This window comes from Mauremys reevesii, linkage group 2 (assembly GCF_016161935.1).
Source record: "Mauremys reevesii isolate NIE-2019 linkage group 2, ASM1616193v1, whole genome shotgun sequence".
Taxonomy (NCBI): Eukaryota; Metazoa; Chordata; order Testudines; family Geoemydidae; genus Mauremys; species Mauremys reevesii.
This window is the reverse complement of record NC_052624.1, coordinates 286,059,904-286,087,898: the sequence shown is the minus strand read 5'-3', so window position 1 is coordinate 286,087,898 and position 27,995 is coordinate 286,059,904. Positions and strand designations below refer to the sequence as shown.

Sequence of the window (27,995 nt, the reverse complement as noted above, 5' to 3'; positions counted from 1 at the left end):
TCCATGGCCTATTCCTGGGGTTGGAGCATAAACAGGAGTCTTGCAGATGGTGCCATGGTGTATCTCTGCGAGCAGAACTCGGGCTGGTTACCCAGCTGGTGTCACAAGAGGAGACCCGGGTACCTGCAGCTGCTCTGAGAGCTGCAATGTGTTTCTGCAGGGAGAAGTTTTCTGTCTGTAGTTGCCATACATGATCTCTCAGGCTCTGGGTATCAGCCTGGAAGACAGTGATGTGTTCCTGCAGACGCACAGGCCCCTGGGGCATCGGTGTGGCGGAAGACCCAGCAGTGTCCATACTCAGTTCAGGGGAACAGCAATAAGTCCCGGAAGAGACCGAGGGAGTTTGAGCAAACTGTCAGGGCCCATAGGGGGGCAGTTTCACCTACTGGTCAAAGCTCAGAGCAGAGTCAGGGTCGTGGACAGGAATCACAGCAAGGGTCACAGGACGAGTCAGAGTCAGAAGCCACGTCAGGTGTGAAAGCCGGAGTCAATAACTGGGGTCGGGATGAGGAACAAGGAGGGGAACCAGGCAAGGAGCCAGGAACTTGGTTGTGGGGGAGGGGTCAGCGCCAGGCCTGGTGCCAGATTGCTCAGGCAAAGAGTGGGACAGGAACAAGAAGCTTTATGCCCAGTGGTGTCCAATCAGCCGTCTGCTGCTAGTCACCTGACCCCGCTGACTCAGCAGGTGGAGCATTAGCAGCAGTTTCCCTGCCTTGACGCGCGGTAGCGCAAAGAGTAAGGTGCCTGCTTGGCACGCCCAGGGGCCTGGGTTCGAGGCCTGCGGTGCCTGACAGCAGGCAGGGGGTTGGCAAGGCCAGCTGGCAGGGGGGGCTGGATTGGTGAGTCCGGCTGAGGGTGGGGGCTGGGCAGGCGAGGGGGCGGTGAGTCCGGCTGAGGGTGGAGGCTGGGCGGGCGAGGGGAGGGTGAGTCCGGCTGAGGGTGAGGGCTGGGCAGGCGAGGGGGCGGTGAGTCCGGCTGAGGGTGGGGCTGGGCGGGCGAGGGAGCAATGAGTCCGGCTGAGGGTGGGGGCTGGGTGATGCAGGGGGCGGTGAGTCGGGCTGAGGGTGGCGGCTGGGCGGGCGAGGGGGCGGTGAGTCTGGCTGAGGGCGGGGCTGCATGGGCGAGGGGCGAGTCCGGCTGAGGGTGGGGCTGGGCGGGCGAGGGGCGCGAGTCTGGCTGAGGGTGGGGCTGGGTGATGCAGGGGCGGCGAGAGTCCGGCTGAGGGCGGGGCTGGGCGGGCGAGGGGGTGAGTCCGGCTGAGGGCGGGGCTGGGCGGGCGAGGGGGCGAGTCTGGCTGAGGGTGGGGCTGGGGATGCAGAGGGCGGCGAGTCTGGCTGAGGGTGGGGGCTGGGGGATGCAGAGGGCGGTGAGTCTGGCTGAGGGTGGGGGCTGGGCAGGCGAGGGGGCGGTGACCATGCCTGATCGCGGGAGCGGGGCAGAGCTAAGATACTGTCCTGTAGACGTGGTTCTCGCTCCTGTGCACTAGTGGATTCCAGTATTTGATCGTCGGCGACGTTATCCCGAGTGAGCGTGTGGTTTTGCCCCCCAATGGTAGCTCCGCACTCAGGGCAGCTGCTCTGCTGCATTGGGCGGCCGCATTCCCCAATCGTGTACAAATGCCCCTGAGGGCACCTGTACCAGTGGCCCCTGCCGAATTGCATGGCCTCTGTTATCATGACCCTCTCTGCCTCGGAGAGCTGCAGTCCTGCAGCAGGAAGCCACTCATCAATCTTCTCCAGCACCCTCTGGAGAGATTCCTCCCGACTCTGGGTGAAAGGGTCCTGCTGCTGGAGGACGCCTATGGCTTCGTTAGCAAGTGCCCTGGCCTCGGTGGGTAACGATGCTTGTTTGTTTTCGTAGCCACTCAGCCGCTCAAAGATGTTTCCCAGGTACGATATCCTCTTGATCTCATTCCTGCACTCCCTGAGCTGCTGAGCTGTGAAGGCGCGTCTGTTCCTGCCGATCCAGTGCTCCACAGCCTCAATCTTCCTTTTCAAATTGCGTTCTCTCGCCACTGTGCACTTCTTCGCTTGTTGCCTCAGTCTGGAGAGACTTGCAAAGAAATTTAGGGTATTCTCCAAGTCCAGAAGGCTCTGCCGGGAGACAGTGTTCATAATGCTTCTCTCCATACCCGTCCAGGCCACGAGGTCTCTGTCGCTGTTCAGCCGAAGGAGCAGTTGCTGCTTTCCAGCTTCAAGTTCTTCCCTGTTTCCCTGAATCTTCAATTTGATCTCCTTGATTTTTTGCTGTATGGCCTTGATCACGTTGTTGTAACGCGTGTTGTGCTGGATGGGTGTCGTGCATTTGGGGCACACCTTCAGCTGGACGTGTTGGGCCTGGGCGTTGTCTGGCTCACCATCCATCCAGCGATCCAGGCCCTGCACCTCCAAAATGTGTCCACAGTCTTCTAGGACAACGAAACGGGCCTCTGGCTCGTCTTCATCCCCAAATAAAATCTCTGCCAGCTCGTCTCTGTGGCACGTGCGACACTTGGGCGGACACGGCTCTCCACAAAGGCCTGCGCAGGGGTGGCTGCATTTGAGTGATTTTTGGCAGGGCTCATTGCAGCGGGGGCGATTGCACATCTCGGAGCACAGTTGTGTGCACCGGTAATGCCTGCATTTCCAGGAACAGGGCTGTATACAGGGAAAACAGATCTCCCCGCATGGCTTATCGCAGTGGCTGTGTCTGCACTTGTTGGGGCATTTTCTCTTGCATGGAGGACAGTTCTCAAAACACGATTCCTGGCACTGGTGGGAACACAGAAGGACCCTTGTGCACTTGTTACGGCAGTGGACGTGCAGCCTGCCCTGCACACATTCAGAGCAGTTTCCTTTGCAGTGGTGTCCACACTCAAGTTTCTGTTTGCATGTCTCAAGGCAGGTCAGAGGCATTTTCTGCTTGTGGCATTCAGTTCTCATTACGTGAGAACAGGGCAGAGTAACGTCAACCATTTCCTTGCACCTGCAGGTGCTGCAGGCTTCCCCACAGCGGCGCGTGCATGGGTGTTTGCATTCCAGAAGCTGCTTGCATGGCTCTTGGCAGAGCCAGTGATCAGCTGGCATGTGACAGGGGATGGTCTGGAGGTGCCCACACTTTGGAATGACTTTTTCCACTTCCACGGAACAAGGTTCGCACGGTTCCTTGCACTTTCTCGGACACCTGTGGTTGAGCTCACACAGCTTGGAGCACGGGAACTGGCAAACGTATAGGCTGTGATCCCTGTCGTACGGGTGGCAGCGGCGCGTGCAGGGGTGGCCACATTCCAGCCGGGTTTGGCACTGGAGCGTGCAGCCTCCGTCAGGGATTTTACTGAAGTCCGAACTCTCGTTCACCACTGTCTTGGTATCGGGGTGATTTTGACACACCAGCGTCAGCCCTTCCCCCATAAGTTTCTTTCTCTTTAGGAGACGTAGAATATCTTTCCACAGATTGCCGTTGGACCCAGCTGCAATGCCAGCTAGGTTTCCAATGCAATAGAAGCCCTTCCTGGCCCGTGAGAAAGCCACACAGAGCCGATTTTTATCCTGGAGGAAACCAATCCTCCCTTCTGTGTTGCTTCGTACTAGCGAGAGAAGAACGATGTCATTCTCCTCCCCTTGGAAGTCATCCACGGCGTGGACAGCCACGTCTCCCATGTCTCTGCTCCTCAGCAGTGTGCGGATCTTCAGCACCTGGCCGTGGTAGGGGGTCAGAATGGTGACTTGGCTCTCGTCGTATCCCTGCTCCAGGAGGTATCTGCTCAGCGAGACCAGGAATGAAGCCTCAAACCTGTTGCTGTAGCTCTCGGAGTCAGCACTGTGGCTCTCGGCCGCTGTGTGCTGGATGAAGAAGACGCTGCTCTCCACGCCCTGCAGGCAGGGATAGTTGGCACACATAGTTGAGCATGTTTTAAAATTAAGTGACTGCTACTATTTCCGTGTAACTGGGAGGAGGCAGAGCTGTCCCGCCCGAGGCCAAGGAGCTGGGATCCAGTAACCGCCCAGTAACCCTTGCTATTCCTTTAACCCCTTTTGTCCCAAAGAGCTTTACAGGTGGTACCAGCTCATTCAGCCGCAGCCGAGGGGAGGGAATGGGCGGCCATTCTGCGCCAGAAACACTATGCTACTTAGACCGCGAGCTGCAGATACCGTGGGCTGCGAATGGCGTCCTGCCTGCAGCTTCTGAGGTGGTGCTAGAGCAGAAGCGTTTGGCCTCTCTTCTGAGCCCCTGTGAAGCACCTTGCCCACTACTGGCGGCTACAGAACAGGGCACGTTTCCAGGAGCAGCGAAGAGGGATTCCATGCAAAAATTGAACTACCGCTAACCCCCGGGGTAGGCAGGAGAAACTAGTCTAAATATGGGTCATTTGCTTGTTTGCAGCTCATCTCCCATGGAGACGGGTTCAGATCCCACTTCCTGACGCTGCTGGTCACACCTCAGCAGTAGCATAGAATTACAGGTCCGAGGCTTGTTTAAAACCAAGGTGCCGAGGATGAGCACGAAGGAGCCTCTTACCTCTGGGAGGAAGGATGATCTAGTGCTTAGGGCACCCCATGTGTTTATTTTTCCTTCAAAGTGCCTCTTTTTGTGTGTGTGTGTGTGTGTGTGTGTGTGTGTGTTAGTTAACCATTAAAACTCCCCTTGGCCTCCCCAGGCAGGAGGAAGAGCTCCCCACACCAGACACCTGGGAGCACACACATCAAAATGACTACGGCTGGCTGGGAAAGTTTGAAATTTCTGTTCTGCAGATATCCTCCCTGAATGGTTAACTGAGGATGTTTCCTTTGTTTCCCTCCAGCTTCCCGAGCAGCCAGAACTCGCTGAACCTTTAAAATCTGCTCAAACGTTTCGGGGGATATTTCCCCCGTGTTCTCCAGCCAGCCCTGCAGATGAGGATGAGAACAAACCGAAGGAAACAAGCCAGCCTTGGGCAACTCCCTATTCACCGCACCGGGGGGCTGCAGTGCTGCCTGACAGGCCTAAGTAGGGGAGAAATAGCTGCTCTCACAAATGCCCCAGTCCCAGGACCCAACAGAGCCTCCACCAGCTGGTCCTGTTGGCTTCAGCTGGAGCCAGAGGAAACCTAGACTGATAAATAAACCCCGCCCTGAGGCGCACGTGGCAGGCCCCTTTGGTGAGCCACGGCAGAAGGATGGGAGCAGCCAGGCCTGCAGCTGGTCTCTTGCTCTACCTTGGGCTTGTTAACGGCTTCAGTGGGCTGCGTCTAATCAATCAGACTCCCTTTGGCAATAACCACGCCCTCGCTCGCCCCGGGCCGGCAGGTGGCTCCGTCACGTTGTGACACAGGCAGCCGGATTTCCCAGCTACGGGAAATGTCTCCACCTACCTTGATCTGTTCATATTCTGCGACGGCTTCATGGTCTTTGAGCTGTTTGTAGAAGAGCGGGACCAGCAGCTGGGAAATCTCGGGGCGCATGCGGTGCTGTTTGAGACAAGAGCGGGACACCCAGCTGAGAGCCACAGTTACTCTTTGGTAACTATTTCAAAACCTCCCTTGGCCGTGGATTAACTGTTTGCTCCATGTTTGTTACCGTTCCACCTGCTTCGCGCTGGTAGCTGCTAGCTCTTTGATGAAGAGATTGGAGCGTTCCTCAAAGCCAGCACTAGACTGGACTGTGGGGCTGATGGTGTGACGAAGTGGGACTGTTCGTACTGGGGGCTGGGAATGCTGGGTGCAGGCCTCTAAGTATCTAGCAAAGCAGAAGGTCGAATGCCTGACACTCTGTCTCCTAGCAACTGATGGCCGGGCCCCTCCCTGCAAAGGTGCTGGCTAAAGGTGTTGGAGACAAAGGGGTCAGGTGACCTCCTGGCCCGGGAAAGAAGCTGAGCAGAGAGGAGGGGCCTTGGGAGAAGGGGTGGAGTGGGGGCGGGGAGAGGAGGGGTGGGGTGGTGGCAGGAGAGGTGGGGTGTGGCCTTGGGGGAAGGGGGGGGGGGGGGCTGGCCGAGATGGGGTGTGGCCTTGGGGGAAGGGGTGGGGTGGGGTGGGGTGGGTGGGGGTAGAGCCTGTGCCTGGAGCTGAACACAGTTGCTCCGCACGCTGCGAACTGCTCCGTTCATCCCCGTGGCTGTTCTGCCTCGCGCAGTGACTCTCTCCTGGGAAATACCAACACTCAAGACACTTGCTGTCACGAGGACGGGCCTAATGGTGGACGTGAGCATTCGACCTTCCACTTAGAGCTGGGCCCGGGGGGGCAGGGCACAGGAAATGAGCCGAGGGGACAGAAGCCGAATGCCGGAGCCAGAGGGTCCCCTGGAGCTGAACGCTAGAGTCAGAGCTGGGGATCGGAGCTAGAATCTGAACCCGGAGGGGAGCAGGGATTGGAACAAGGGCTCATGAACTGCCTAGCAGCCAAGTTCGGGAGTTGGCCAGCAGCTGTCGGAGCTGGGCTGGCCCCTGACAATCGCACCATGTATGTGGGTTTAGAACAATTTCAGTGTCCAGACCAGCTCCTCGTTGGGTGGGGAGACCTTCACCTGAGGAACCATTTGACCAAATGACCCCAACTCTCGCCACTGACTCGACACATGGCCCTGATGGGACACAGCAGCCCTGAGGCAGGGTGGTGGGAGCTCTTGAGATGGTTACATCTGGATTTCCCGTCTAGCAGGGGGACCACGTTTATACAAACTCTGCCGTTTCGGGCAGAGTCTCGTTTTCAAATGTATGTTCTCGGTTGGGCACAGCTTGGTTTTTTAGTAGCAGTTTGTGGGGGGAAAAGATCAATTGAGATTTGCAATGAGGTTATTTTTTTTTCCAGTGTCCCACATTCCTTCAGACCCCACTTCCAAGGAAGTTCAGCACTTTGAGGGGGGTTGAAATCAGTGGTTTGTGTAGACTGGATGAGTTAGTGCAGAAATTGCAATGTATTTTCTGCATTTGTTTCTCGTGCTAACCCTAAGATACAGAGGCCTGTATCCTGGTGCTGCATCAGCCACTGGGCTCCTTATACCCAGCCTTACGATAGGGCTCTCCGTTACAGATGCCTGTCCTGATGCATCATTAATGAGCATCACAGCTACTTTTCTTTGATCACACTCTGTCCCGTTGTTCAGGAAATGGGTGAAGCGCATGCGGCCTGGTCACATTATTCTAATGCTGCTGCTGGCTGGACACTTTTCTCTTCCCTCTCTTTAATGAATGTTAGTTCCCTTGACAACACTTCTGACCTACAATCCAAGTCTGCCTGTAGATTTTCCAGCACTTAGGAAAACTATCTGTTAAACAGAAACCAAGTCACAACCTGAACTATGGTGATGCTGCCGCCCCCCCATGATTTGGGCCCCTAAGTGCCCAGCTGCTCAAAGGGGCTGAGTACGGAGCAGCTCCCGGTGACTTCAGTTAGTGCGGCTCTTGCTCAGCACTTTCGATAACCCAGACGCTTATTTCACTGCCCCCAAGTAGGCCCCGGACATGGAAAATTCTGGCCATAGTTCACCTTGTGCCCATCAGCTGCGTTGGTGAAACACATATTTTGTCGATACTGCCCGGGGAGGAGCCCAAGGCCTCCCAGTGCGTGTGAGGTCCTGGCTTGGTGTCTGTTCGGCTACTCGCCATTATTACCCACCCTGACACCGTCTGCCCTCCCCAGAGTTGTGCCACAGAGTGAGGATCTTGTGGAGACCGTCTGCGTTCGTAACCAGGCCAGTGCTCTCAGGGGCTCTGCAGGCGGACGGGGATGATACATTGTCACTGTACAACCTTCCCACCAGCAACCAGAGAGGGTCACCAGCGGCCGGCAGCGAGCAGCTACCCTGCCACAGGGAGGGGCGTGGGGAGCCATCGGTGCAGCCAGGCCCCTCCCAGAGGCATGGACAGCGGCACTCACCTGATAGAGCAGCTGCACATAGGGGATCTGATTATTTATCATGCGCTCGAACAGGGAGATGCCGAGGAAATACTTCTTCTCCAAGGTGTAATCGGCGGGTTTGGGTCGCAGCTGGAAAACACGGAGCCAGTTCTGGGTGCTGCACGCACAGGACACTCAGCACTCGGCCATTGGGAAGGGGCTGGATTTTGATATCAATGGCCAGGTTCCAGAAAGGCAAAGCTACAAGGGAGCTGAGGAGCTTTAATCTCCTGGATCAGCTCTAAGGAAGCAGCCGCCATCACAGAGTTCCCCTTTAATATCTCAGCAAACACACAAACTCCACCCTCACCCCACTCGGCTCCTCCCAGCCACTGATCTCCTGGTAGGTCCTACCTCCCAGCTGTCTGTGCCATTGCAGCAGTGCCACGGCAGGGCATATCGTGAGAGTGCCGGGGAGGCGTGCCAGGGGAAGGGAGTGGTCCCTGTGGGCAGCAAGGGAGTCCAGGGGAGCTGTAGCAGGATGTGCACTAGGGCAGATGAGCTGGGGAGGCTGCTTTTGGGGTATTTACCTGCTGGTGGTCTCCAATCAGGATGAGGTGCTTGCAGGCCGGCGTGAGGCAGGTTAGCACGTGCGCTTCCAGGATCTCTGCTGCCTCTTCCACAATCACAGTGTGGGGCTGGATTTTCTGCAAGAGCTTTCGGTACTTGGCAGCCCCTAGGAGCAACGAACAAGCAGGGTGAGCACGTGGGGAGAGGGCAGCCTGGCACAGGTGGGAATTCCCACTGGGGAGGGACACGCTGTGCCCGGCGGGTGCCATGGTGTCATGATGTGGCCTCTGGCGGGACACTACTGAGAGTATCAATCAAAGTACAAATTGCTCAGAGCAGGGCAGTCACAGCCCCAGGCCGGGGGTCCTTTGCACCCCCAACCACCCAAACAGAGAGGACTTCACTCTCACTCCCTGGCTAACCACAAGTCACACAAGCAATTCCCTTAGACACTCCAGTCTCCCAGTATCACCACCAGTGCACTCGTCCTGGGGATAAATGGTTATGAAAACCAACACCCCAATAAAAGAAAAAGGTTCTCTTGATCCCAAAGGACCAAGCCCCAGACCCAGGTCAATATACCGTACGAGCTGGCTCTAGGCAGAGACCTGCCCTGCCAGGGCCTCCAGTGCACACAGACCCGGCCCCCATCAGTGCAGTGGAAACCCCCAGTTCCCCTTGCAGGGGTCACGTTCTTCAACCCATCAGCCACCACCCCCCTCCCTGCCTCGAAATCCCTTCGCGAGAGGCAATTTCTCTAGGAAGATTGAAACCTTCAGCTGCTTCTGCAGTACAGCCCCAGGCTGTAGAATGGCTGCCACCTCCAGGCCACTCCAGTAGGCCCCCGAGTGACCCCCGAAGAACATAATGACCACACAGGCCACACTCTCCTGTCGTCCAGCAGCCAAGCCCTTGTGCTGTCCCCAGGCCTGACCGCCTGATCTTCCTGTCCCCTCCCCTCCTGTGTCAGGCCGCGGCTCTCCCTTGCTGACCCCCCGTCTAGGCTCTCTGGGGCAGGGATTACGTTGCTGGCTTGTTCTGGGGCCGGGGGGCGCCTGGTTTGGGCAGGCCTGAGGGGCTGGCAGAAATGAACACATTTTGGGGTGATTTTTCAAGACGCACCTGCCTCTCGTAAGACTGCATCAAACCGGCACAACTGGGGACCCTCTCCCCCAGTGCATTATGTAATGTATGGACAGCCCCTGCCTTGAGAAATAACAGCAGCGCGTGGCTCCCTTGCCAGGATTACCTGGGGGTCTCACTTCATCCTTTCCCTGCCACTGGGGGCCTCGGACACCGGTGCCCCTCGCTGTTTGCTGCCTGTGGCACATGCCAGCCGGGTCGCCTGCTCTCCTTCCAGGAGCTGGGCTTAGTGAGCGGGCGAGGCTGCGGCTGGCGGCCTGGGATCCACAGGAAAGCAGAGCAGACGATCTGCTGGCCCCGTCTGCCCTTACGCTCTGAGGCTGTGTCAGGCTGTGCAGGGTGGGGAGCAGCTGAGCGCGTTCTCACCTGTTGTCGTCATGCCAATGACCTGGCTGCGTTTCAGCACCCACAGGTCCTCCTGGAAGGTCAGCTCCGCTAGCTGGGCTGCTTTCTTCTCGTACTCCTCCAGCTTCTCCACCAGCGTCTCCTTCAGCTGCCGCTCGTAGGCCAGCATCCACCTCCTGTGTGCGGAGCAGGGAATGAACCCGGGCCCAGCCCTCCTGCAGGGACTCCTGGGGCCGGGGCTGTGGTAGCCCGGTGGTCAGTGTGTGCTGCACCTCCACAGGGTGCTGTCCGGCTCACGTTCCCGCAGGACTCCTCAGAGCGAGGGTGCAGCTCGGGCTGCTCCGGCCAGGCTCGTGCAGCCGCGTGCGGCAGGGTGCGACTCACGGGCCGTGCCTGGCCCCACACAGAGTAAGGCCCTAGCTCCTGCCCCCCGGAGCCCCCTCCCACCAAGGAGCAGGCCCGGTACTGGCTGGAGCTGTGTTTTTGCCTCCAGCCAGAGCTCCGGCTCCTTCCACGGACCCGAGGGCAGCCCTGCGTATTAACCTCATCTCCCATGCGACCTGGGCTAGTGCTCAGGTCTCGGGGGTCAAAGTCTGGCATGTGTCACCCTCCTCTCCCAGAGGACCTGGCATCCCGGGAGCTGGCGAAGGGTCCTGGCAGGGCCATGCTGTGGGTTGAGGGCTCGGGGAGGGAGGGTGCTGCCTGGGGGTGGGGTGGGGTGGGGAGACCTGTAGAGACGCCAGCGATCCCTCAGCCGCAGCTCCCCGACGTCTCTCACGTTCGCCACGTCCTCGTCGGTCATGATGTCACCCTCCTCCAAGCATTTGCGCATCCCTTGGTGTGAGGAGCTGAGGGAGAGACTGGGCAGTGACTGAGCAGCGTGGGGAGGCCTTGGGGGGCTGCAGCCTGCGGGCCCTGCTCCATGTGAACCCCAACCACGGGGCACCACCCACAGCCAGGGAGACCGCAGCTCCCACACCCGTTCCAATGGCCGTGGGCCCTGCCTCGGCAGGTCTCAGACGGGCTGGCAGGGGGATGTAGGGCGCCCCGGAGCTGCCATTCCCCGGGGCGCAACAGACACTGCGGCAGCGTCGTCTCCCTTTCAGAGCAGGACGGCCGGGGGCCGGAGCTGGGAGGTCGTGGTGCTGGCGCAGGGCAGAGAGCTGAGCTCTACGCACAGCAGTGAATGCAGCGGCTGCTCAGCCCTGTGTCCCGCCCTGGGGTGGGGGCTGGAGCTGGGGGGCCGTGGTGCCGGCGCAGGGCAGAGAGCTGAGCTCTATGCACAGCAGTGAATGCGGCGGCTGCTCAGCCCTGTGTCCCGCCCTGGGGGGGCTGGAGCTGGGGGGGGCCGTGGTGCTGGCGCAGGGCAGAGAGCTGAGCTTGTTGGAAAAATCATAGTGCTAATGAAGCCTTTCCGTATTAGGCCTGAGTAAACCAAAGTTATGTTATGCTTGTCCAAACTGTGTTGGAAAGCTTACAGAACTCATTAGACTGAAGGCCGTGTATCTACCTAAGTCAGCTATTTCGCTTATCAGTTTTGTTTGGCTCCCCAAGTATATGTTGGCTCCCCAAGTGTATGCAGCTGCGTTCACATGTATGCATCCAAAGTATCTAGTACAAAGGGTCAACGGATGTATCTTGTGTCCCCTTCAGAATGACAAATGTATCCTCAACAGCTGTATGTCTCTTGTAGCCCCCACAAAATGATATATGTATCCTGCGTACCCAATTATCCACAGGGTTTATAGGTCAACCAAATGACGTAGACAAACGTAGGCTAAGTTGTTTGTTACCGGCTATAAAGGTAGGCCGTTTGGCCATGAAAGGTGTGTCTCTTTCTCTGGCACTAGCCGAGAGGAACACCCGCTCAGCTGACCGATCAATAAAGGGTGTGGTACTCGTCTTCCTGTCTCCGTGCCTCCTTGGTGTAATTAGGTAAGCTCCGGGGAGAACGAGCCCTTTGGCTAACAAATGGCGACTCGCGCCGACTTCTCTCCCTGTTGGGGCGCTGACCGCGGCCGAGGACGGCTCAGGAGAGTGGCCACCTTGAGCTATTGGTTTGCTCGAGCCCGGTCGCCGCAATCGGCCGGGACGGCTACGCCCCCTCCATAGAGAACTCCAAACGACACGGAGGCAAGACAGTACCAGAAGAGGGGAGTCCACCTGCCAGACGTGGCCACTCCGGGCGTGGTAAGTGCGTTACCTCCTGGGTTTGAGGATTAACACCCCCGAAGTGCGGGTTGGGACCTTGGGCCCCTAACGGTAAAGGAACCCACAAATAGGAAGGTGTGTGGGTAAAAGCTTTCTGGTTAAGGTACCTAGGTTCAGACACGGCTAATGAATAATTCCATTAACTCCACAAGTCCGTGGGCCGTGCTGAACAATTACTGGGACTTAGAGCAGCCCCAGGGCTGGCTTTTATTTTTGGTAGGGGTACTTTTGTTTCTTGTTCTATTGGTATGCTGGAAGCCAAAACTGTAACCGGGTCTAGGAGCGTGTGAACCCATCTTCTCTCCCCCCCCCCTTCTTTTCCGTGTGGGTAAGGGACAGTCTAAACATTCCACCTCACCCCCTAAGGGTACCCCAGCATATTATATGTACGTACATTATGGTTCTAAAACCTGCAGGTATTTAGAGAATTGGAATCTTTATACGCGTGAAGATCCATCTAAACAATGCCCATTAAAAGGTACCTTTAATCTAGATAGGATCATATATCTCAGAGGAGCTTTTAATCACCAAAGAAAAGCCTCTGACACAGTGTGAGCAATTTGTCTAGAAACGGGTTAATTTAAAACTCAGCTTCACCCAGAGATAAAAAGAGAAAGTTGTTTTATGCTCAAGGTCAAGCAAACCAAAGGCAGTACAAGTTACAGAACTGAGATTACATTTGCAAAGCTTAACTGTTTGGTGAGATCCAACAGTCTGACTTTGTGACGGATGCCGGTGCTGGTGTGGCTTGGTGACACTGGAGAAGCCACAGGTAGCTGACCTGGACTAGAATCTCTGAAAGAGACACCGCAGGAGATTCCAGGGTGTAAAAGAACAGCCTTCCCAAGAGCGAAAGCATGTTGGAAATTCTGAACAAGCTGTATACAGGATAATCTCCCGTCCACCTATTCCCCTTTTCTGAATGTTATATACAGACGTGGCCAGTCTGGATATGTGTAAGTATGGGGCATTTATATCTTTCTTGAGTGATGTGGGAGCATTCCCAACACTCTCCATTGTTGTTTTATCATTTTAATGAAGCTTTAAAATTTGGTTATATGGTGTATTTTCTCTATCCTCCTGCAACGTCCTGCAGTGTCAGTTTGATCACCTGACATGAGGCATAAATTGGTAACAGAAATTTGTCACAGTTTGGTGAGCAATAGAGAATGGGGGAACCCTGTAGAATTTACACCATCTATTTGTTTTACCCTTGTTGTTTTATGTTTGTTTTATTTGGTTCTGTTGGTGTTATATGTTGAGGATTGCATAATTAAAGATGTGCCCATTCTCAGCTGCAGTAAGTCTGAGAACTGGAGAAGGGTTTAGCATTCCTCTCTCCACCCTGGTTGACCAGGAAGGGTGGCAGGTGAAAGGATCTACCCCCAGTCGTAGCAGGACTGGGCAATAGAGTAGTTGGAGAAAAGGAAGCCCTGGCTAAGCAAGTACCAGTCCTTCAGGGACTTGTTAAAATGTAACCATTCGTGCTCAGCATACGCCGTAACAGCAGTGTGTTTGCTACAAGAGGCAATTAAATAGTTAACGCCAGTGGGCCATGCGTTTTGCCCAGGTGGCAAGCCTCACGAGGGAGGACTCGGGTCGTCTTGTGAATAAAATGTTTTAGGAAAAAAACCAGAAGGGTGGGGGCAGAAGCCCATGAAAGAAACGGTTCAGCGCAAAAAAAAAAAAAAAAAAAAAAAAAAGGATCGGGCCCAGGCGGGCAGGCAACAGACAGAGAGCTTGGAGAACAGGTTGGAAACTTTTGAGGGTCTCGTGGAAGGAAGAAGTAAGTGAGTATAAGCATGGGGATTTCAAATACTCAGGAGGATATTTGGAATGGCGATTTGAATTGGTAAGTGGCTGTTGAAAGACAAAGCAAGTGATATAAGGAAAGAGCAAGTGATTTGAAGGAGAGTGAAGAGTTAACTCTGTAGTTGCTGGAGGGAGTAGTAGTTGAACTTTGTAAAAATGCTAAAGAGAAAAGTTCTTGGTGTTTTTTTTTAAATGTTTGTAAATAAATTCAGGCAAAGAAATTATTAGATTGCAATCATTTGGCTATGAACAATTTTGTTGAATTAGCTAAAGAATGTATACAGTGCTGTGTAAATGAAAATTTATTAGGCTCTAAGGCACTATAAGTGGTGATGTTTTCTTTCAGTGTTTAAAAGCAGGAGTTAAAAGTAAATAGCAAGCCTGACAGCATCTGTATTAATGCAAATTATCTAACTGATAAGGTAAAAGCCACTGAAACCTGGGCTGCCTATAAAACATATACAAGAAAATATGGGGTAATTCCCCTGTTTTGCCTAAAATCAACAAGGGTATTTGTATATTTTAAGCAATAATTGACTGCCCAAAAGGGGTAGACCTCTGTTTTTGTCTTTCAGATAATCAAAGAAAACTAATGCCAGCTAAACAGCATACAACATACCATGATTTACTGGCAGAGTAAAAATTATGTTTTGTGTTCTATGTTCTGTCTTGTGGTGTCTGTCTCAAGTGGCCAGAATGTGTTTAATATTTTCATGGGATGGTCTGGTTTGAAATAAAGCAGAAGGCTTGAATTGAAATGCAGATATTTGTTTTGTTCAACTTAAAATACAAAGTGTTTGAATACATCAGAAAAATGTAATATACTAAAGTCTTATGTATTTTCTTAAGTAAAGAAAAAAAACTGCATTGGCCAAATTGCATACTAACAGTCTTTGGAAGCAAGGACATAAAAGTTAACCCACTCCCATATTGTACATGGGATCCTTCTGGCTACCTCAGATTTCTAGCCAGAGGGCTGGGGATGGTGGGAAGCTATTGAACTAGAGCTTGTATTAAATGAACTCATCAAAGTGGGTGTGCTTGTCCTGGCTTGTTGTTCCAAAGCTCTCTAATAAGGTTATTTTAGTAGAAGGGTATATGTGGCATACATTAAATAATAAGACTAATGTACTGTATAACAGCAATGTGTATGTGTTCATTGTTAACAAAAGGTGTATAAGTAAAAAAGTAAAAGTTTCCTTTGTAGGTTAAAAAAGGAAGCCAAAAAGGGGAAAAGGAAAAAGAACGAGTTAAATGAGAAAAACTTTAACTAGCAAGCTCAGTCCAAAAAAAAAAAATACACTGACTTCGTTCAAGGACACTTGGCTAACAACCAGAAAAGGGGGGCTGTACAATCTGCAAAGACACTAATGCAATGTGTTAGGTTTCCTTTTTACACAGGTAAAGACGCACTACCCGAAGACCCTAGCAGCCCTGCCACTCCATGGAACCTGGAGACCGGATCAATGTACAGGTCCACCAACAAAAGACTGCTTTGGCTCCACGCTGGAAAGGCCCTTATTGAATCCTGCTGATTACCAACACCGCTGTGAAGTGCCAAAGACTGACTGCTTGGACCCATGATTCTCACTGCAAAAAGACCTGTCCACATAAGGAGAACTCTCCTATATGATTAGCCTATTCCTTCTTCTAGCTCCACTGTGCCTTCTGGACAGCAGGGAAAAAGGACAAGGTGACGTGCTAGCTAACCTCTCCCTTGTCCGCTGACAGACCTACTGTGCCTTTGAACTTTTCTAGAAGAATCAAAAACCATTACAGGGTGATGTGCTGATAATCTCTCCCCTGTAGAATGCTAAACTACAATTGTTTTGGGAAAGAAGAAAAAAAAACACTCACTCCGCTGACATTGCCAAAGTCCAGGAATTCCTGACTAAAAAGGACATTGAGAACTGACCCTGGTAAAGAAACAAAAATTCTACACTGGCAGGAAGAAACTTGTGGGATCCTGTTTGGAAATGTGGTATTAATTGAATTTTGGGGTTTATTCTACAGGCTGCGTGTGTTTTGGATAAATCCTTTAGTATGTATTGCCCTCCTAATTGGATTTTAAATGACATTGCCTTTATCCAGTTTTCAGATCACTTTTACATACCCAGATTGCTCACAAGGGGCTGCCATTAGATTAGCACAACAAAGAGCCTGGGTTATTTCCTCTGGAAAAAGAAGAAATTGGGCAGATCCCTGTGGGCTGGGGCTAACATTGTAACAGCCATTTGGAATATTCTTAAAGGCCAAGAACATAATAAGAAATTGGGCCGACTAGAAAGGGCCACTAGCCTTATTTTTTAAGCTCAGCTATCTTAAGTACAGGCTGGAGCAGTTGAGTTACATGTCATTTCCACCCTTAGTTCTATAACCCAGAAGTTACTGACAGAGATGGTATTGAATATCACTGAGGCTGGGAAGGCATTGCAGTGGGATCTAGTATGTTTAAAATTTCAGGATTTCCTGAATGACCAGCTGATGGCCATTTGGAGTAATCTTGAGTACCAGACTTGGCCCACTGCCCTTACAGACACATCTGAAGTACCATCTGATCTGTGGTCATGGAAACATATTCGGACACTTTCTGGATGAAAGTGTGTACATTTACAGTGCTCCTTCCAAGCATATGGACCGGTTAGGGTGGGTGTGGCTCCCACATACCGAATCCTGCCGGGTCCATGGGGAGGATGCATATGGGACTAAATTATTCACTGAGACATCTGGGAAATTAAACCATTAGGTATACCTACCTGAGTTATAGTCAGTGCCCCAATCCCTTAGTTGTTAAATGAACAAGGTTCCACTCTTTTGTCCATGCATTCATTCCTGGGTTGGGGGTGACTAAGCTTAAAAGAGCAGTTGTAAATATTTCTGCAGAGCTTCATTGCTTTTTGGCCTCAAAGTGTGAGAAAACTCAGCCAAAAGGTTTGGTGAGTATTCTCAAAGGGGGGAGTTGTTGGAAAAATCATAGTGCTAATGAAGCCTTTCCGTATTAGGCCTGAGTAAACCAAAGTTATGTTATGCTTGTCCAAACTGTGTTGGAAAGCTTACAGAACTCATTAGACTGAAGGCCGTGTATCTACCTAAGTCAGCTATTTCGCTTATCAGTTTTGTTTGGCTCCCCAAGTATATGTTGGCTCCCCAAGTGTATGCAGCTGCGTTCACATGTATGCATCCAAAGTATCTAGTACAAAGGGTCAACGGATGTATCTTGTGTCCCCTTCAGAATGACAAATGTATCCTCAACAGCTGTATGTCTCTTGTAGCCCCCACAAAATGATATATGTATCCTGCGTACCCAATTATCCACAGGGTTTATAGGTCAACCAAATGACGTAGACAAACGTAGGCTAAGTTGTTTGTTACCGGCTATAAAGGTAGGCCGTTTGGCCATGAAAGGTGTGTCTCTTTCTCTGGCACTAGCCGAGAGGAACACCCGCTCAGCTGACCGATTGTGAAGGAGTAGGAAGCACAGACTGTCTGTGTGGGGGAGGGGAGAGCCAGAGGTTTAGGTGAGATGCAGGAATTCAAAGGGTGAGCTGAGCTTGGACTGGGAGAAGAAGGTGGGCTGGAGAAGAGAGGGGAGTCTGGAGACCGAGCTCTGATCCCGGGGGGGGGCTGTGAGGCCCCCCAAGATGGGCCTAACCGGGGAATCTGGTTATCTGTGCCTGCAAGACCGGTGTTGGACTGTGTTCCTGTCGTCTAAATAAACCTTCTGCTTTACTGGCTGGCTGAGAGTCCTGGTGAATCGTAGGGAGCACGGGGGTGAAGGCCCTGGGTCCCCCACACTCCGTGACAACTGGTGGCAGCGGTGGGATCGGCGGCACCCCGTGGACGGCGCTTCCTGCAGTAAGTGACTGGGGAGCAGGAAAACGAAGGGGCGATTCACTCCTGGGCGAGTGTGGCCAGAGAGCAGGACTTTGCAGTAACAGGGTCCCCTGGGGGATCACAGCGAGCGATCCCCGGGGCGGAGGAGTCTGCAGCTCGACCCTGGCAGAGAGGGGGTGACCTCAAAGACTGGCACACTAGGGGTCCCCCTGGAACCCGTGGGGAGCGGCGAACACCCCGGCCTGCGAGCGGCCAGCAGGAAGATGTATTCCCAGAAGCGCAAGTGTGAGCTGGTGGAGCTGTGCAGGCAGAAGGGGCTGCGCAGTGGGAGGCTCACCAAGGCCCAGCTGATTGCCCGGCTGGAGGAGAGAGATCGCAGGAATGAACCGGTCCCTGTCTCTGAGGGAAGCAGCCGGGCAGATGCAGCGCAGGCCCCAGTGTCTGTCCCAGCTGGGAGGGGTCAGCCGGCCGCTGAGGGCTCCTCGAGACCCCCCACCCCTAGGCCTAGGGGGAGGGGGAGGAGGAGCCCAGCTACGGAGGGCACCGTGACCCCCCCGGCCAGCCGGGAATCATCCCGACGACGCTCGGCCTCCGTGGAACTCAGGCGGCTGGAGTTGGAGAGAGAGATCAAACGGATGGAGATGGAGATGGAGGAGCGTAAGGAGCTGAGGGCATATGAGGAAAGACAAAGCCAACGTGAATTCGAGGCGAGAGATAAGGAGGAGCAGCGCAGACATGAGCTGGCCATGGCCCAACTGAACAACAGGGAGGCCCCGGCTGCGGTGAGTGAGGGGGGGCCCAAGCCTACAAAGAGCTTCGATACGAACTTCCTGGCCCCGCGTAAGGAGGGGGAGGACATAGACACCTTCCTGACGGCCTTTGAGAACGCCTGCGCGCTGCACCAGGTTGACCCCGCAGACAGGATCCGGCGCCTCACCCCCTTACTGGACTCCACCGCCGTGGAGGTGTACAGCCGAATGAGAGGGGAGGAGGCGCGGGACTACAACCTGTTCAAAGAGGCCCTGCTCCGCGAGTTTGGGCTGACCCCGGAGATGTACCGGAAGAGGTTCCGGGGTCAACGTAAGACCCGGGAGGTCACATACCTGCAACTGGTCAACCGGGCGCAGGGGTACGCCCGCAAGTGGACGGCTGGGGCCCAAACCAGAGAGGACCTGCTTGACCTAGTCGTACTGGAGCACCTGTATGCGCAGTGCCCGTCTGACCTGAAGCAGTGGCTGATGGACCGGAAGCCGGAGAACCCGCAGCATGCAGGCCGGCTGGCCGACCAATACATGGACAGTCGGGCGGGGGATGGCAGGGAGGAGTCTCGAAGGAGCAGATCTGCCTCAACGCAGAGAGAGAGTCACCATGGGACCTCCCAGAAGGAGCCGAGGGAGGGCCCCCACCAAAGGGAAGCATCTGGCGTCAGGTCCAGCCGTCCCCCTCGAGGGGACCCACGAGACATGGGCTGCTATCAATGTGGCCAACCGGGCCACGTACGGGGCCAGTGCCCCAAGCTCCAGGACAAACGGAGCAGACCAACCCCACACCGGGTCAACTTGGTAGAGACCCAGCCGGATGAGGGGCAGCGGTCGCACGAAAGGGGGGTGGGCCGCACTTCTGCTTAGGAGGGAGGGGGGCCCCGGGTCGACCCCTCCGAGGGGCTGGATGCTCCCAGCCCTGAGTTTGGGGTTTACAGGGTGGGCACGGGACTACCCCTCCGGAGCGAGTGCCTTGTTCCCCTGGAGGTAGACGGGAAGGAGGTCACTGGGTACTGGGATACGGGCGCAGAGGTGACGCTGGCCCGGCCGCAGGTGGTGGGCTCAGATCGGATGGTGCCCCACACCTACCTGAACCTGAGGGGCGTGATCGGGACCCCATTCAAGGTGCCTGTCGCGAGGGTGCACCTGAAGTGGGGGGACAAGGAGGGCCTCAAGGACGTGGGAGTGCACCCACATTTGCCCACGGAGGTGTTAATGGGGGGGGACCTCGAGGACTGGCCAAGTAACACCCAGGGTACCCTGTCCGTGAACCGTAGTCAGGGTCGACGCAGGGCTCTGCACCCTGACCCCGGGGAAAGTACTTTGGCCGAGACACCGGACCCGGACCCGGTAGGGAGGGAACGCCCAGGGACAGGGCCCAGAGAGGCTGTGGCCCCAGACCCAGCCGGTGAGAGAGGACAGATCCCCGCCCCTGCCCCAGCGGCTGAGTACCAGGCCGCGGTGCGGGAAGACCCCTCCTTGCGGAGGATAAGGGACCTGGCCAGCCTCGGGGGGGGACAGACCATGGGACGAGGTGGCCGGAAAAGGTTCCTGTGGGAGAAGGGGCTCCTGTACCGAGAATGGGCTCCCCCAGGGAAGATGGAGTCAGGGGGGATCAGGAGGCAGCTGGTGGTACCCCAGGAGTATCGCCGCCAGCTGCTGTGCCAGGCCCATGACATTCCCCCCTCAGGGCACCCGGGAGCCTGGCGTACCCAGCAGCGGCTGCTGCAGAACTATTACTGGCCTGGGGTCTTTGCCCATGTCCGGCAGCACTGCCGCTCCTGTGACGTCTGCCAGAGGGGGAGGAAGGCCCGGGACAGGGGGGAGATGGCTGTAAGACCCTCGCCCCGCCCTGAGGAGCCTGTCCAGAGGGGGGCCAGGGTCAGAAGGGGGGCTCTGAACCGAGAGAACCCGATTCACAGCCCCCCAGACTGGAACGTGGGGAGAAGGCCCCAGCCCAGGGTGCACCCCAGGGGTACTGGGGTGGGGAAAGGGCGCGGGCGGCATAAGGTTGTAGGGGGATCCGAACTTCCCCGGGTCACTGGCTGGAGTGACCCCGCTCAGTTCAGTCTCGGAGGCGGGAGAGGTGTGAAGGAGTAGGAAGCACAGACTGCCTGTGCGGGGGAGGGGAGAGCCAGAGGTTTAGGTGAAGATGCAGGAATTCAACTGTGAGCTGAGCTTGGCCTGGGGGAGGGGAGGTGACACCTCTGGCCAGGGGAGACAAAGGAAGGAGGCGGAGGAGAGAGGAGGGGCCGGAGAGGACTGGGAGACGAAGGTGGGCTGGAGAAGAGAGGGGAGTCAGGAGACCGAGCTCTGATCCCCGGGGGGGGGGGGGCTGTGAGGCCCCCCAAGATGGACCGAACCGGGGGGATCTGGTTATCTGTGCCTGCAAGACCGGTGTTGGACTGTGTTCCTGTCGTCTAAATAAACCTTCTGCTTTACTGGATGGCTGAGAGTCCTGGTGAATCGTAGGGAGCACGGGGGTGAAGGCCCTGGGTCCCCCACACTCCGTGACACCGATCAATAAAGGGTGTGGTACTCGTCTTCCTGTCTCCGTGCCTCCTTGGTGTAATTAGGTAAGCTCCAGGGGGAAACAAGCCCTTTTGGCTAACAAGCTCTATGCACAGCAGTGAATGCGGCAGCTGCTCAGCCCTGTGTCCCGCCTGGGGGGGCTGGAGCTTTGCCATGGCTGCAGGAGGGGGCAGTGATGCCTGTGCTCCCAGTGAGCCTCCCCTCCCCACTGAGGCCCAGCCGTGTTGTCCCAGCTAACAGACACAGGGCGGCGTGAGGCTGGCAGAGCTGCCGGGCCTGTGCCCGCGCCCTGGGGCTGTGCTGAGCTCAGTAACGGGCACGTGGCGTCTGCCCAGGGCCCTGGATTCTACCTGTTCTCAGCGGGGAGGATGTAAGCAAACTTCTCCTCCACCGTGCTCCGCCGCCACTCGGAAGGGTCCAGATCGTCCTCGTCATCCAGGGCCCGCTCATCCCTGTGGCACGGCCAGAGCTCTTCCTCCGCGCCTGGGGGCGGGGGGTGCAAAGTGACCAGATGTCCTGATATTTGGGGCTTTTTCTTATACAGGCGCGTGTGACCCCTGCCCCCACTCCCATCCGGTCACCCTAGCGGGGTGGGAGCTCCATGGAGCCCCAGCCGTGCCTGGCAGACACAGGCCCATGAGCTCATGGCCAAATCCTGCCCCACAGCTCCAGAGACCGGAGCTGCCCTGGGGGGCGTCAGCAGAGCAGGTCAGCTCTCACCTCATGTGCCCTGGCCTCGGGGTCTGGGGCCTGGCTCTGGCCTCCCACCCCAGGGCTTCAAGGCTCACAGCTCATGCTGGCTTAGCGGGGGGGTGTCCTGCCCCCTGCACCCACCATCTCCAGCTGCTCCGCCTGCAGCAGCCCCCTGAAAAGCTGGCGTGCAGGTTGCTGCCCCTCCCGCAGCCCTGGCTCGTTCCCTGCTCAGGCAGGCGTGAGGGCTGTGCCCCTGTGTGCCTGGGCTCTGCAGGAGGAGCTCCGAGCAGCGCCGGGGGCAGCACCCGGCCCTTTGCCCAGCCACTCACCTGCCTTCCTGCCCCTGCCCTGAGCCTGGCACGGCTTCTCCTCCTGCGCCACGGGGCAGATCTTCAGCCAGTCGCACATGCCGAAGCGCCCCGCTCTCTGTGGAGTGTCCGAGACAGCGTGCGCTGAGACGGGGCCCCAGCCGCCCACCCGGGCCAGGCTTGGCCAGGGGAGCCCAGCCCTGGGGGAAGGGGCAGCTGGGGTCTGTGTCCTCCCCACCCTCTCCTCACCCAGGAGCACTCCAGCTTGTCATCGTGGATCTCCGCTGCCAGCTCTGCGTCCGTGAGGATCCCTCGGCGGAGGAGCTCCAGCACCGCGGTGCGGTAGGTGATGCTCTCCTTCTGCTTCTGCAAGGCCTTCCGCATCTTGGGGGAGCGAACAGAGCATGGGCATGGGCACGGGGCACAGGGCGGGGGAGGGCGGGAGAGCCGTGCTCCGGGGGTGGGGTCTCACCCTAGCTATGGCCTCCCGCCCAGCCCCCAGAGCACACCCTATCGCCTGGCTCCAGCTCCCTCACACTGCTGTACCCGGGGCATGCAATGGTGCTCACCCCAGAGCCCTGCTGGGGCCGCAGTACGCGCGCTGCCCCGTGCCCCGTGCTCCAGCTACGTACCCGGCCATACTGGTGCTTCTCCGCGGCCCCCAGGAGCGCTGGCAGCTGCTTTTGGCGAAGGTTCCTCAAGGAGCAAGCTGCCACCGTGTCACTTCTGCTCCTTCCCCCAATGCGCACCACGCCGGAGGGCTGGAACTGCAGGATCCCTGCATGGCGGGCAAGAGGCACTGACCACACAGACCCACCGCCCAGACCCTGGCCTGGCCTGATGCTGCTAGTCAGCTCGGCTGTGAACTCTTGGGGCAGCAACCCTCTTCCCACCCCTCGCAAGCGCTGGAGGTCAGGTCAGCCCCATGTGGGGGTGGAGGTAGGGCCTGGCCGCAGCCCAGCCCGTGTCCTACAGGGACAGGGTGGATTGCTCAGGGCTCGAAGCAGGGGGACTGTACGGTGCAGTGTGCAGGGAGAGGCAGCGATCGTGCCGACTTGAGATGTCCAGCAGTGCTCAGGCCTGCCTGGTGAGGCTGATAATACAGCTCCAGCCAGCTGTACCCGGGGTGCAGCACCGGCGACAGCCGTACCCGGAGCTCAGCACCCGTGACAGCCGTACCCAGAGCGCAGCACCTGTGACAGCCATACTCAGAGCACAGCACCCATGACAGCCGTACCCAGAGCGCAGCGCCCGTGACAGCCGTACCCAGAGCGCAGCGCCCGTGACAGCCGTACCCAGAGCGCAGCGCCCGTGACAGCCGTACCCAGAGCGCAGCGCCCGTGCCGGGGCCGGCTGTACCCAGGGTGCAGTGCCCGGGACAGGGCCGGCCATACCCGGAGCTCAGCACCCGTGACAGCCGTACCCGGAGCTCAGCACCCACGACAGCCGTACCCAGCGCGCAGCACCTGTGACAGCCGTACTCAGAGCGCAGCGCCCGTGACAGCCGTACCCAGAGCGCAGCGCCCGTGACAGCCGTACCCAGCGCACAGCACCCGTGACAGCTGTACCCAGAGCGCAGCACCCGTGACAGCCGTACCCAGCGCGCAGCACCCGTGACAGCCGTACCCAGAGCGCAGCGCCTGTGACAGCCGTACCCGGAGCGCAGCACCCGCGAAGGCGCCAGACCCCTCCAAGGGGCAGGGCAGAGGGACGGCCATATTGAGCTGTGCAGCTGTGACAGGGTTTGCTGGGGGAACAGCTGCAATCTTGCCTTGCCAGGGGCTGCCAGCACAGGGGCATCCCAACGTGCTGTGTGAGGCTCCCTGGAAGCCCAGGGACTGGGAGCAAATGCCAAGAGCCTGGTAGTCCCAGGTACCTTCCATAAATTGGTCCAGAGCGTGGTTTGTGTAGCAGACGACCAGGAAGGGTCTCTGGTCCTTCCACCACTGAGACTGATTCCTCAACAGGATCTCCACGATCTGGAGCCCAATGAAGGTTTTGCCTGGAAGGAAACGGCCCGTGGTCACTGGTGGGGCAGGGGCCTGTGACCCGATCACAGGCCCTGCTGCTGCAGCGGGGAGGCCCAGCGAAGATGCTCTCGGGGCTGCTGTTAACACCACAGAGGCAGCATCTCCAGCCATTCGTCTCCCTTGCACACAAGCCCCATTGGGGTGGGCTCAGCCCCTCCTGCGGCTGGGCCAGGGAGGATAAAACCCACCTGGGGGTCAGGCTCACAGGCCATCGTGGCAGGCAGGGGGAGGAGCAGGAGTCACTGAAGCCGCAGGGCAGCCCAGAGCCATTGCAGTGGTGGGCAGGGAAGCAGAGCACGTACCTGTCCCCGGTGGGCCCTGGATCAGCACCAATTCCCTGGTCAGGGCCATTCGAATGGCCAAGATCTGAGACTCGTCTAAGTGAGGAAATGTCTCTGGAGACCAGATATAGGAGTCGCCGGGTCTCACGGCCGTCAGGTCCACCGCGGTCACGTGCCCCTGCAAGCCAAGAGCCAGGCATGTTCTCAACTACCTCCTAGGAGCCCTCCATGGGCTCAACCTGCCGGCGGCCCAGGTGTGGCGACACGCGCTGCTGCCCTCTCCTGGAAGGTGTTTCTGAGCGTCTACACTGGAGCAGGGGTGTGGCAGGGGGCAGGACACCAGGCCAGCAGGGGCGGGGCGGGGCGGAGCGAAGCTGGGGCGAGAGGGGGGACGGGGGACTCTGGGTCAGATCGGTCCAAGCGAGCGGTTGGGACGGCGAGCGCCAGCGATGCCGGCCTAGGGTGTCCGGCACAGTCTAGTGGGCAGTGGCCGGGCAGCCCGGCAGCAGGAATAACGGGCTGTGTCCGCATGGCGAGCTGGGGGCGTGACTGCCAGCTGGGGGGACATGCCCACGCTAGCTCTGATCAGGCTTGTGCGCTAAACCGAGAGCAGAGCCGTCGCCGCGGCACGGGGGGCCCCACCACGGGCGCGGGCCCATCCCAGACACTAGGCACGCACTGCGGGGGCTGGTCCCTCGTGCTGGGATGGAAACGGGCGGCTGGCACGCGCCAGCCCCTCCCCCAGACCAGCCCACGGCACCGGTAGCCAGCAGGTTACCCCAGCGGGCAGAGCGCCCGGGCCCCGGGGCCTGGCTCTTTAAACCCCTGTGAGTGCGCGAAGTCCCGGTAACCAGGCCTGCATCTCGTTGCCGGCGTCCCCGCAGCAGGGCACAAAGCGCTGCACCGCCTTTGCTGTTCAGCGTGTGTCTCCTCATGCCCTCGGCAGGGCACTTACCCCATGGTACAGATGGGAAACTGAGGCACGGAGCTACTTGCCCAAGGTCTCTCAGGAAGTCCCTGCTGGTGCAGCGAATTGACCCCCTGTGTCCTAAGCCAGTGCCCTACCCCTGGCCCAGCCTCCCCAGACCTACCTCAGATGTGTCCCCCATGGGCTCTCTGTCGGCTCGCCCCGTGGGGTGCAGAACAGAGAGGTCAAAGGTCACGTCCTCTCCGAAGTGCGCGGGCGGGGCGACGGGGGTGCGGCACTGCACGACGTAGTCCTGGAACGGCACCTGGGTGGGGTCCAGCTCCTGCAGCCCCTCCAGCACGTGCCGGTAGGACTCGAAGAAGGCCGGCGACTCCACCATGATGAAGTTGGTTTTCCCCAGGTGCCTCGTCAGGAGGTCGCTGTGGTTTGCCTTAATGTCCAACCACACGGCCCCCTTCAGGAGCCCAGGCCTGTTGCCCCCCACCACAGTCCCAAACAACACCTGGCCACAGTCACTGGAGATGAGGCAGGTCAGGGAGCCGCTCAGCAGCCGTTTGGAGGAGGTGTGGGAGGAGCCCTGCGGGGCCTGGAACCTGGCCATGTACATGGCACCGACTGGGGAGGTGCCCACCGTCGCCAGCTGCACGTTCCTATAGACCCGCAGCCCCCTCTGCTTCCCAGCGCCCCCGAACACGTTCCGCAGGGAGAAGTGAGCCGAGATCCCAGCCCTCAGGGGCCGGACAAAATCCTCCCGCAGCAGCCGGAAGTGCGTGTCCAGGTAGGCCGCGTCGCTCGCATACTTCCCAACGGGGAGGTTGCGCTTCAGCTTCTGCCCAGGGTCGACGAATATCTCCTCCGGGGTTGGGAAAATGGGGATGGTGTGGAAATCCTCCTGCCAGGCTGGTGAGGCGAGGGGCGCACTGCACCGTGGGAAGGCCGAGTCCACCAGGATCTTGGTGTCGTGAAGCCGTTTCTGGATGATCCACGTAAACTGAAAGCCGCGGCTCTGGAGTCTTTGGACAGTGGCGAAGAGAAGGTCCACAGGGTAGCAGAGGAGGGTCTTCGTCTGCTCGGGGGACGCTGTCAGCAGATGGTGCAGGGCAGCCACCGTGTCCTCCATCACCTCCTGGGAGATCTGCCCGTCCTGGTGCTGGAAGCTCTCCAGCTCAGCAATGAAGCCCAGCAGGCTCCTGAGCACGAAAGCTGGTCTCAGCACCAGGGCCAGGACCGGCTGGACCAGCTCCGGCTCACCAGCGCGCTCCACCGCCACCTTCACGGCCCGCAGCAGCATGTACACCCTGGCGGGGCTCAGGCCGGGGCTCTCCACGACCTGCTCCAGCTGGTAGTCGTGGTCCAGCAGGAAGGGCAGGAGTTGCTGGGGGCTGTGGTCACAGAGCTTGCCCAAGTCAGTGAGGATGGCGCACGGATCCGTCCGCCAGCTGGGCCCTGGCTCCGGGGAGAGCCGGGCAGCTTTCGGTGGCCCTGGCCCCCAGGCGCTCTCAGGCCAGTCCGGCCACCTCCTCTTCTGGCCAGACATTTCTCCGCAGGGCAGGAGCTGCTCAGAGACAAGAGGAATCGATGCTGCAGAACAAGCCCCCAGCCCCACCCTGCCTGCTCACAGGGGATCCACACCCAGCTCCAGAGAACGGAACTGGACCCATAGAGCCTCCTCGTTAACGCCACACTAATGACTTAGCCCCATGACTCCAAGCTCGGGGATCTGCACACTCTGCTGAGATCAGAGAACCGCCCCAAAGGGGCGGGGCAGGGGGGTCGTCCCGGCCACTGGAGCGAAAGCCGCGAGGTGCAGTGAACGAGGCCATGCACAGAAGGCGAAAATGAGAGATGAGCCCACCTGCGTCTGCCTGTCGCTGGCTGCTGGGGGCTGGACAGGCGCTGCCCACTGGGAGCTCCTTGCACCGTGCTCTGCGGGCGCTGGTTGGACACAGCACGGGGTGGATGGGCCAGGGGCTGGGGGTTCGTCTGTTCAGCAGGGCCAGGTGCTGCCCAGTGGGCAGAGGGTGGGGGCATCGCGGCGGGGCCGGCGTGGGGGGGATGCAGGGGAGAGGGGAGGGGGCTGGTGAGCTGGTCCCCTGGGGAGTCTCCCAGCCAGGAGACCTGGTGACAATATTGCACGTCTGCCCGAGGGGCCCACAAGCACCTTCCACCTGTCCGAGGGGCGGCTCTGCCGGGAGGGGCGGGGGGCGATTTGGCCAGACAGCTCCTGGGAGTTCTTTGGAGCCCGGCACAGCAGCAGGAGCCGGCCCAAGGGGCTGCTGTGGCACCTCCGTCCCTGATCCCGCAGACCCTGGTGGCACCACCTGTCTGCCTCCATCCCTGACTCCCCAGGGCCACCTGCCTGCATCCACCCCCTCGCAGCCCCCAGTGCCAGCCGCCCTTATCCACACCCCCGGCAGCGTGTGCCTCCTCCCCGCCTCCGTCCCGGAGCCCCCCCCCCCAGTGCACCTGCCAGCACCTGTGCCTGAGCCCCCTGCCAACTTCTGTGGTTTTACAGCCACACTGTCCGCTCTGCCCCCGCCCTGTTGTGTCTCCTGGATGGAGAGTCCCGTTAGCAGCCTGGAGGGAGCCCACTGGCTTAGCGACCCTCTGCATACCTGGCACGTCTGTCACTGTGCCCCTGCCTCTGGTACCCCCCCAGCGCTGAGCCGGGCGGGGTCCTGTCCAGGGCGCTGAGCTGGGCAGCTGGGTCCGGTGCTGAGCTGGGCAGGGTCCTGTCCAGGGCGCTGAGCTGGGCAG

General features: G+C 57.9%; 1 protein-coding gene across 1 annotated transcript; it reads right to left on the bottom strand.

Annotated features, from left to right (window-relative positions):
- Nucleotides 1-8: 8 nt before the first annotated feature.
- Nucleotides 9-26,775, bottom strand: LOC120397348 (NFX1-type zinc finger-containing protein 1-like). Its single transcript, XM_039523040.1, has 14 exons — nt 25,402-26,775; nt 24,332-24,488; nt 23,876-24,001; nt 22,632-22,777; nt 22,249-22,383; nt 22,021-22,117; nt 21,349-21,481; nt 10,577-10,696; nt 9,870-10,024; nt 8,381-8,526; nt 7,830-7,940; nt 5,330-5,425; nt 1,419-3,851; nt 9-95 (listed from the first exon to the last, which is right to left on the bottom strand). The coding sequence occupies exons 1-14, from the start codon at nt 26,773-26,775 to the stop codon at nt 9-11; spliced, it is 5,316 nt and encodes a 1,771-aa protein (XP_039378974.1).
- Nucleotides 26,776-27,995: the final 1,220 nt, after the last annotated feature.

Coding starts and splice junctions, on each gene's coding strand:
- LOC120397348 (XM_039523040.1), bottom strand. CDS start 26,775: ATGTCTGGCCAGAAGAGGAGGTGGCCGGACTGGCCTGAGAGCGCCTGG. Junction 22,384..22,631: donor AGAAGCACCAGTATGGCCGG/GTACGTAGCTGG, acceptor CGCTCCCCCAAG/ATGCGGAAGGCCTTGCAGAA. Junction 22,118..22,248: donor ACAAGCTGGAGTGCTCCTGG/GTGAGGAGAGGG, acceptor GACACTCCACAG/AGAGCGGGGCGCTTCGGCAT.